The 10678-nt window shown below is 48.8% G+C and overlaps 1 protein-coding gene across 1 annotated transcript in view; it reads right to left on the reverse strand.

Annotated features, from left to right (window-relative positions):
- mxd4 (MAX dimerization protein 4) overlaps positions 1 to 4411 on the reverse strand; it is an 11566-nt gene extending 7155 nt beyond the window's left edge. Inside the window, exons 1-2 of the mRNA XM_084454451.1 lie at positions 4327 to 4411; positions 3581 to 3680 (exon numbers count right to left, since the gene is read on the reverse strand). Of these exons, the coding sequence (XP_084310577.1) occupies positions 3581 to 3680; positions 4327 to 4390 (164 nt within the window). The 5' untranslated portion in view covers positions 4391 to 4411. The remainder of the gene's footprint in view (positions 1 to 3580; positions 3681 to 4326) is intronic.
- Between the last annotated feature and the right edge of the window lie 6267 nt (positions 4412 to 10678).

Below are 10678 nucleotides of genomic sequence, written 5' to 3' on the forward strand. Positions count from 1 at the left end.
TGTGCGTATGTGTGTGTGTGTGTGTGTGTGCTTGTGCATGTGTGTGTATGTGTGTGTGCGTGTGTGTGTGTGTGTGTGTGTGTGTGTGTGTGTGTGTGTGTGTGTGTGAGTGAGTGAGTGCGTGTGCTGGCGAAGCACTAGTTCCAACAGCTGGGGAAAGGGAGGAGGAAGGTGGAAGAAGCTAGGCGCTGTTGTTGTTTATTGTTAATTGTTTATCTGTTTACCGCTACCGCTGCCATGTTGCTTCAAGACGGCTACGTTGTGGATTTGGACTGAAGCCTTAAAAGACGCCGGTGCTGACCCAACTCTGCATGTCTGTACCATAGCTAGCATGCTAGCATGTTAGCACCATAGGAAACCAACCTAACTCTGAATGTCTGTACTCTAGCTAGCATGCTAGCATTTTGGGAGGGAAACCCTTGCGAACACGGGGAGAACATGCAAACTCGGCGACAGTGCTAGGTACTGCGTCACTGTGCCGCACGTGAGCGATTTCGGAGTTCGGTGTCTTGCTCAAGGACACTTCGGCACACTGCCGGGAGCTGGGATCGAACCGGGGACCTTGCGATCCCCAGCCGGCCTCTCTACCTCCCGGGCTCGCTGCGTGACACGGTTGAGCTAATGCTAATGCTAATGCTAGCGCGTGGGTGATCACTGATGATCTGTAGATCGGTGCACAAGACCCTCGCTGAGGTAGCAGCAAGAGGCGGCGTCCGACACGACGCAAACCAACAGGAATTGATTGATTTCGTTCCAACGGCGTTCCCCTCCCCTGCGGTGTGCCGCCGTTCCCCTGCGTTCGTTCTGGCGGTCACACGCGCCCCTGACACCACGCAGCCAGTAGGAAACAGCCGCATAGGCGCTGACCACGCCGGTCTAACACACCAGAGAGGCTAGAGCTACGGCCCGGCGTTATTGGGAAAATATTTTCAACAGCCTGACAACAGGCCAGACAGGAAGTGTTTTCTCTTGACCGTAGGGGGAAGTAGGAAGTAGTCCTACGTAGTCAAACAGGTGCAGACGGGGGGGGCGGGGCGACCACAGGGCCGCACCAGGAAACCAGTAGGTGGTCGGGACTGTGGTGGTGAGGAGGACAGGGGATGGTAGTGGTGGTGCCTAGAGGCAGGAGCACACACACACACACACACGCACACACACACACACACACACACGCACACACACACACAGAGGCACCTAGCACAGGCACACACACACACACACACACACACACACACATATAGGTACGTGGCTTGCACACACACACACACACACACACACACACACACACACACACACACACACACACACACACAGGTACCCGGAACAAGCATGCACACACACACACACACACACACACATATAGGTACGTGGCACGCACACACACACACACACACACACACACAGGTACCTGGCACAAGTGCGCACACACACAAACAAGTACACACACACACACACACACACCCACAGGCCACTTACGTAAGAGGTGACCGATGCAAATGATTCTAAATGTCAGGCAAAGTGTTCAGCTTGATAATGACAGGGTGTAAAACGTCGTCTCAGCCGGGACAACAGACGGCCGTGTGTCATTAAGACTGGTCTCAGATCAGACTTTGCACGAGTCGTGCAGAACGCACGGCACGCTGAACCGCTCGACGGTGACATTGAAAACCAACACCCATAGTAGCACGGGTCCAGCCATTTCCTGAAAGACTCAACTGTAGAGTATTTGGAAGGATAAACATGTAGCGTCAAATCAGTTACTAGCCGATGATGCCACAGTATACTGTGAAGGATATGACATCCGGTGCTCCGGTATTTAACGACTGCAGTGCGGTCCTCACTCTGCAGCGTGCGTGCGTGCCAGTTTAACAGGCCGCCTGCATGTAAACAAGGACACCGAGGAGAAGGTTCCTCCTTAACGTCTGCAGATAGGAACAGAGCGCTCACCACTGTGAGCGTGCCCCTGTCACGAGCCCTACGGGAGGCGCCGCGTCGGCAGTCACGACGTAATCGACTCGCCGGATTGTAAAACCGCTTGTGAACCGGCGTTCGAAAACGGCGGCCTCGTTCCAGTTTAAGACGGACGGGGCTGAACGAGGCCTTGATGGGTTGTTTTAGGGACTCGGTTGTTTTAGGGCTCGCTGTGATTGAAACAGACATGGGCCCCGTACCACCAAATAACACACAGGTAGGGGCCGGTCACCTGCAGGACCCCCACTGATCTGAGTGCAGGTAGAGGAGGAGGAGGAGGGAGGGAGGGAGGGGGGTTCAGCACAGTGTTTCCACTGGAGGCCTGGTTCAGCCGAACCCGTTTACCCAGCAGGCCTGGTTCAGCCGAACCCGTTTACCCAGCAGGCCTGGTTCAGCTGAACCTGTTTACCCAGCAGGCCTGGTTCAGTTGAACCCGTTTACCCAGCAGGCCTGGTTCAGCCGAACCCGTTTACCCAGCAGGCCTGGTTCAGCTGAACCTGTTTACCCAGCACGCCTGCTTCAGCCGAACCCGTTTACCCAGCAGGCCTGGTTCAGCTGAACCCGTTTACCCAGCAGGCCTGGTTCAGCCCAACCCGTTTACCCAGCATGTCTGGTTCAGCCCAACCCGTTTACCCAGCAGGCCTGGTTCAGCCGAACCCGCTTACCCAGCAGGCCTGGTTCAGCCCAACCCGCTTACCCAGCAGGCCTGGTTCAGCTGTGTGTGGGAGACAATCCAGGCCCCACAAGGTCCCTGGGCGGCTGTAAGCGGAGCCCCAGTGTGTGTGTGTGTGTGTGTGTGTGTGTGTGTGTGTGTGTTATGTTAACCACCACACCCACCTGAGTGAGTGGGCCACATCCCCAGTGTCCCCTGCCCCCCCCCCCCCCCCCCCCCCCCCCAAAAAAAAAAAAAACATGACAGGAGAGCCTAAGTAAAATAAAGCATGTAGATTTCATGTTGCTATCAATCGATCAGACAATATGGTTCACAGTGGTTTATAATATATAAATAAAATTAAATGATCTCATAAATGTCCTCATAAACTCACAAGAGTCACACGCGCAGTCATCCCACCCCGATGCGGTGTCTACGTGCGCAATGCACGCGCGCAGTCTGGTCATGTTTTATGGAGTCATTATCACAAAATACGACAATTTGTTACAATTACTTGACTTATTATAATTAACTGTATTGCATTTGCGATGTAGGTCATTATTCAAAGTTGGTTTTATATGGGCTACAGAAGTTTTGAAAACGGTTACAGATGTTCGAGAAGGGCGCAGTACCGAGCATGAATTCTTTTGCGGAAGACGGGTTAGTGTGTCAGATGTAAGCAGAGGAGTGGCAGAGAGAGAGAGAGAGAGAGAGAGAGAGAGAGAGAGAGAGAGAGAGAGAGAGAGAGAGAGAGAGAGAGAGAGAGAGAGAGAGAGAGAGAGAGAGAGAGAGAGAGAGCGCACCAAAGTTGATGCTGTACGCGTGGCAGTGTTTATGTGAGATCACAACAGAGAGCCAAGCCCAACAAGAAAAATGGCGAAAACATGAATGGATATGGATATATGATCGACCCAACTGTTATCTTTTTTAACCGAGAGAAATAAATGGTATATTTACCTATTGTTCTGTGTTTTTCTTGAAATTGGCGAAGCTTTCGTTTTCTTTCTGGAAAAGTCGCTATTGTATGGTAAAACCGATGCGTAACCATGTTCTGCTTCTAGTGACAAAGTAAACAGAAATCGGTGTTAATTTCTTGCAATGTTATGAACAAAAAAGGTTGCAATCCGTTTGTTGTCAAATCATATAAAAGTGAACTGAAATGACAAATGACGTAGTCATAAGAAAAACATGTGATTTAATCCACTGATTGACCTGTCATGAAGACTGCCCGAACACAATAACAGACGCGAGTCTTATGTGCATGCGACAGTGTATAATGCTGTAATAATACTAAATGTAGCCTATAGTATGTAAACTATTTCACAATTGTAAACAACAGGCTATTCTTATATCTATGTGTTGTTCAATAATAGCGTGTGGGCCTATGCATTCATTTCTTCGCATGCCCTGTCACAACTGCTATTGCAAATTGTACACATAGCCCACATTTCCCTGTGACTGGTATGATTCGGCTACTTGTTCATGTGAGTTGCAGAGCCTGGACGGTCAGATCAACACACCGCCGGGGCACCGTGCATCTGGCTCGAGAAGTGACATCATAGCTGCACTATCGCAGAGCGCTCCCTAGAACTTCGCCTATGATACAATGTTGACCTCTTTTTCATCCGTCTGAAGCCTGTAGGTCTCACTGCCCTGGGTAGGTCTCACTGCCCTGTCATGCTGTCGCTTAGCAGGAGAAATACCTCGGTCTCGTCTCTCCAAGTACTCTGCAGCCTCCAGGAGAATTAGAAGAGAATTTAGTTCCATCTTGCCTTGTTGTGAAGGGGAAAAAAAAACATAAAAAATTGCATGCACAAAATGACAGGCAATGCAAAATTAAAAAGGGGCGAAATGAAATTAAAAAATTATAAAAGTGGGTTAGCTCGATATATGAACGTCTATGTTCAGTTCTGAGTCTTGGGGACTCCCAGCCTGATACATATCAACAGCACCTTACTAAAACTCATGGGGTGAGTGGCGGCCCTGTAGACCTATCAGAAAAAAGCACCCTTCACATGGGCGGTGCGTCAGGACTCGTCTTAGCCAATGGTGAGGCTCGGCGAGGGAGTTCACAAGGAGAATGTTGACACATCGCGAAGTGGCTTCTGATTGGTTGGCCAGTGATAGTAACAAGGTAGAAGCTACACGGCCATACCCTAGCAACAGCACGTGTGACCCAGCCCCGCAATCGTTCATTGGTCTGGCATCTTGATAACTGGCTGCTGATTGGCAAAGGGACGATCTGGGCGTGTCCTCTTCTCCCTTCCTCTCAAACATTGAACTTGACTGTTGTCTGGGTTGCCAGTTTGGATGTGATCCTTTTTTAAGTGTTTTGAATCGTGAAGGAAGTCACGTCGGTGTTTATCAAGCCTACTGAAAGTCTCGCTGCACCACTTGTTGCAGAGATGTACAGAAAGCCAAGGGAAGGTCAATGCAAAGGTTGCAATAACAGTAGGCTATGTCGATGCACTGATGCAGTCATGTTAATGTAATAGGTGCATTTAATTATTGTTAGTTTTGTAACTTAATCCATGACATGCATGGGGACAGTTGTCCATCAATGCAAATGCCTTGCATGGTTTAGAATAGATCAACTCCCAGATGACGTGGTTTCAAGTGAACTGTGTTTGGGAAGGAGGGTTTTGCAAAATAGGTCAATATTTGGCAACCGAGATGCAGTGTTGTGTTGTTCTGAAAAACAACATTCATGCATGCAAACTGCAGAACATTGTCATTTAGGTAAATAAACATGACAAATAGCCATGAAAATGAACAATCTGACCTCTACCAATATAAAGACCACATGCCCCCACCTCCCCCTGGACACCTTATTAAAGTTAATCTGATCTTATTTAAGACAGAGCATTTAAAGCGAACACACTCTCTGACCATACTGCGTCATGCTGCGTTTGCTCAATGTTCTCGGACATTCCTCCACTGCATCATTTGCACTGAAACTTGTGAGCAACGTCCTGGGGAGTGGCGACATGACTATCCAGAGGAAACTTCTGGGGTGAGTTCAATCTGGAAACGTTGTGCACCGCTTTGCTACAGTTTCCGGGTTGAGCAACATGGTTTCTCGAAGCGGTGTAAAACGGGGCACAGCTGGCTTTGAGATCGTTTTTTTTTTTCTTGCTTAGTCGTGCGTCAGAGGTGTTACCCAATCAGCAGGCTGGATATACAAACCCCGCTGTATCTTCTCAGCTGCCAAAGGTGCGACGCTTGCATGCGTAAAACACAGGGTGTTCAACACACCACCGTTTCCGTTTCAATAAACATTTTTCCGGGGCTGAACTCACCCCTGTTGTCAAGCATGCCTCAGGAATATACTGCAATTCATAATATAGCCTAGTCTATTTATAGACTTACGCAGTCTGTCACCCTGTTTGACTTACAGCCAGGCAGCAACGGTATAGCATTGATGGATAAACAACAGCACGAATGAATTTTAGACATCTGGGGATATTAAAAATACTCCTTTATTAGGCTAAGACATCTTTATAATGAAGGAGTTCAGAGGATATCAATAGACGCCGGAACAGAACCTCCCCTTGCTTAAGGAACCTAACACATGTCATCACAGCGAGGCCGTCAGGAGTGGTGAGAAGCAGAGTGATAATTCCCCTTCCTGATGTCGGTGGAAAAACGTCAAACCTCAAGCGCAGTCATTTCCTCTTGCTCCATAGTAACCCCTGCAGCGGTGATGATGTCACGTCGCCAGCAGCGGGCCTGAGAGGGCGGGGCCCGGGCTATTGTTGTTGTTGTTGTTGTGTGTCCATCCTTCCCGGGGAACAGACAGGCATGCCCCAGGCAGTGACACACACACACACACACACACACACACCACTTCCCACTTATAGTCAATGGAAGTCTACAGTAGTTATGCTGCCTAAAGCTGGGTTCACATACAACAATCCTAAAATGGTTTTATGTTCATTTTTAAATCACATTCCGAGTTCTAAAACTGCAATTCTAAAGATTTGACATTTAAAACAATTTCAAACTGCCTATTTTATGTGAACCGTTTTCATTTTTATATATATATATATATATATATATATATTTAGCATACAATGATAGAATGTAGATGTACATATATTGTATTGGTAATATCCATCCATCCATCCATCCATCCATCCATCCATCCATCCATCCATCCATCCATCCATCCATCCATTGCTGTAGGGGGACACAGGAATCAACAGGACCCCATTGGAGACAAGGAGGTCATGTGACGAGGAAATCAACATGCCCTAAAACTCATCACCACAGTGGTCGAAGTGAGTGGGATTACATACAGTAACATGATGTGTTTAGTGACCTGAGGGGCCAACATCTGAACACAGTTGGACTAGAGATGGAATGGCTGGGGGGCGTGTCAGGAAGCCACTGATCAATCCAGAGAGAGAGAGACAGAGAGAGAGAGAGAGAGACAGAGAGAGAGGGAGAGAGAGAGACAGAGGAAGAGAGAGAGGGAGAGAGAGAGAGGGGGGGGGTAAGAGATAAAGAAATCCAGAGAGCTAGGAGTGACAGCCAGATGCCTGCAATGTCCAGGGAAGCATGTGCTGTGTTTAAACTGTCAGAAATGTCTCTGTATGCACATTTTAGCTGCCTGGATGACTGACTGGTCTGTGTGCATGCATTTTGTGTGTGTGTGTATGTGTTTTGTGTGTGTGTGTGTGTGTGTTTTGTGTGTGTGTGTGCGCGTGCGTTTTGTGTGTGTGTCTGTCTGTGTGTGTGGGTTTTGTGTGTGTGTGTCTGTTTGTGTGTGTGTGTGTGCGTGTGCGCTTGTGTGTGTGTCTGTGTGTGTGTGTGGGTTTTGTGTGTCTGTGTCTGTTTGTGTGTGTGTGTGCATGACGACCTGCAGGATTTTCCATGCATATTGTGAATATCACTTGTTTACCAAACACATCAAAGGCAGTAGAGAAACCATGAAATGAATCAGCCTCTGTCTCTGAGACCCACACTCTCCAGCTGCTTTCACTATCTCTGTTCAATCTGTCTGCTCTCTGTCTGTGTGACTGACTGACTGACTGACTGTCTGTCTGTCTGTCTGTCTGTCTGTCTGTCTGTCTGTCTGTCTGTCTGTCTGCCTGTCTGTCTGCCTGTCTGTCTGTCTGCCTGTCTGTCTGTCTGTCTGTCTGTCTGCCTGTCTGTCTGCCTGTCTGTCTGTCTGTCTGCCTGTCTGTCAGATCTGTCTGTCTGCTGCCTGTCTTTCTGTCTGCCTGCCTGACTGCCTGTCTGTCTATCTGTCTGCCTGTTTTTCTCTCCCTGTCTCTCACTTTCTCTTTCTCTCTCTCTCTTTCTCTGTCTCTCTCTCTCTATTACAGCCAGTCTGTGGTTATATAACTGAGGAGTTATGCAACTGTCATTCCATTATTATAGTTGGTTCTGTTGGGCTGCAGGGACATCACTCCCTGGTTTATGAGAGAGAGAGAGTGAGAGAGAGAGAGAGAGAGAGAGAGAGAGAGAGAGTTCACCAGACACCTCTCTGGGCAGCTCCAGTGAACTCTGTCCGTCTGTCTCTCCTTTACGAGGGTCAGTAGAGATTACTGGGGGCCAAGAGGCCTCCTTTGGACTCCCGGCTGAGTTTGCATAATGCTCTATACTTGCTTGTACTGTGCTGACATGTCCATGAGCCTGTTTAGTGACAGAGCTACACAGCATGAGACAAAAACCAGTGTTTGAGCAACCTGGTTCTGTTTGCATGTTCTCCCTGTGTTCGCAGGGTTTCCTCCCAAAGAACCCAATGTGAAAAACATGCAGAAGAACAGATGCTCTTCAGTCCGGTCCCTGACCAGGACTTGGACTGAGCGATTGGACCTGGTCCCGAGGACCACTCCTGCCCACTGCTCCCAGCTGCCCCTAGAGGAGGACGGCTTGGACAGGAGAAACGTAGCAGACAAATTCCACCACCGACCCCTGAAGTTGCGTGTCCGTGTGTTGTGTGTTTGTGTAGCCTCTCACCTGTGTGTACTGTAGGTGTCCGTGTGTGTCACCCCTCGGGTTCTAATTCGATTTTAGGTTAAGTTTTGTGTCTTAACAACATTAACGTGTTACCGTATGTGAAGCACAATAGAAACAGCTGTGAAGAAACTTGCGATGAACCATAATGTTCTTAATAATGGGCTCTGAATCACCGCTACAGTAAATAGCAACAGAGACGGCGTGTGTTGAAGCTGCCCGGTAGCAGCGCTAGTGAGCAGACACACAGCTCCGTCATCCTCAGCTCAGCCTAGCCGCTCGCAGGTCACCGCAGGACGTCACGTCAGCTAGCATTCTCACACTGCCCGAGGAAAAACCTCTCTCTCTCTCTGCTCCTCTCTCTCTCTCTCTTTGCTCCTCTCTCTCTCTGCCCCTCTCTCTCTCTGCCCCCCTCTCTCTCTCTGCCCCTCTCTCTCTCTCTGCCCCTCTCTCTCTCTCTGCCCCTCTGTCTCTCTGCCTCTCTCTCTCTCTCTCTCTCCCCCTGTAGTTTCAAGTTTCTATTTATATTCATAGTCTGCATGCTCTCCTCTCCGATCAGAGAGGCTTGCCTTGCACACCGGGCCTGGAGGCCGGCTGGTTCTCTCTCTCTCTCTCTCTCTCTCTCTCTCTCTCTCTCTATTTCCCTGCTCACTCCTCCACTTCTCTCTTGTTTCTCTTTGTTTTGATCTCTCCATGCGTCCTGCCCCCATCTCTCTCCTGCTGGATAACCTCTACTCTAACATCCTGGTCCCGGCGGTGTCCAGAGACCAGCCGTCCACACTTCAGTGACCAGTTACCAGCCAATCAGACCAGTAACCAGACAATCAGACCAGTAATCAGCCAATCAGACTAGTAATCAGCCAATCAGACCAGTAACCAGCCAATCAGACTAGTAATCAGCCAATCAGACCAGTAACCAGCCAATCAGACTAGTAATCAGCCAATCGGGCCAGTAATCAGCCAATCAGACTAGTAATCAGCCAATCAGACCAGTAACCAGCCAATCAGACTAGTAATCAGCCAATCAGACCAGTAACCAGCCAATCAGACCAGTAATCAGCCAATCAGACTAGTAATCAGCCAATCAGACCAGTAATCAGCCAATCAGACTAGTAATCAGCCAATCAGACTAGTAATCAGCCAATCAGACCAGTAATCAGCCAATCAGACTAGTAATCAGCCAATCAGACTAGTAATCAGCCAATCAGACTAGTAATCAGCCAATCAGACCAGTAATCAGCCAATCAGACTAGTAATCAGCCAATCAGACTAGTAATCAGCCAATCAGACTAGTAACCAGCCAATCAGACCAGTAACCAACCAATCAGACCAGTAACCAGCCAATCAGACTAGTAGTCAGCCAATCAGAGTAGTAATCAGCCAATCAGACCAGTAACCAGCCAATCAGACATCTGACAGCAGCACCTCAGTGACCAGTAACCAGCCAATCAGACGTTTGGTAGCAACATGCCACAGAGCCTCAATCAGTGACCAGAACCAGGTGAGAAATAGGAACGCGTGAATCTCTTGAGATGCTCTGTCAACTATTCCTTTAATAATAAACAAGTCTGTCTCAGGGTGTAACTGTAACCGTATGGTAACCTCAATCCCCATTGTAACCTGGCTACTGCCTCGTGTCATTTCCTGTCTCTCTGGTTTACCGGTGCGTCGTCGTGTGTGAACCCATTTTGTTTTGGTACCAGACCCATGCAGGCCTATAATGCGTGGCATACCAACGCCTGCATGGGCGCTGAAACTACAGAGGCCCATCAGGACCAAAAACTGAGACACCGCAGAGCTGCCAAGCCAGCTATCATCAGCGTAACTCAAGGCTTGGTTTGGACAGATCACGGGAGATAGCAGAGGTGAAATAGGGCATCCTTTTCGTTAGAATGGCGTGTTCATTATCCCCTCGTCCTGCAGCAGCGTCTTCTGATTCCCAACCTGCAGTGTCTTCTGATTCCTAACTGGGCCCTAGCAGCGGTTGCCAGATCTTAAAGTAATAATCCCCCAATCAGTGCGAAACTGGAGAACTAGGGGCCTTTGTAAACCAAATAACTCAAACGCTTCGTCTGTGAGCTGTTTGGGGTT

Source organism: Borostomias antarcticus, assembly GCF_949987555.1.
Source record: "Borostomias antarcticus genome assembly, chromosome: 20".
Lineage (NCBI taxonomy): Eukaryota > Metazoa > Chordata > Actinopteri > Stomiiformes > Stomiidae > Borostomias > Borostomias antarcticus.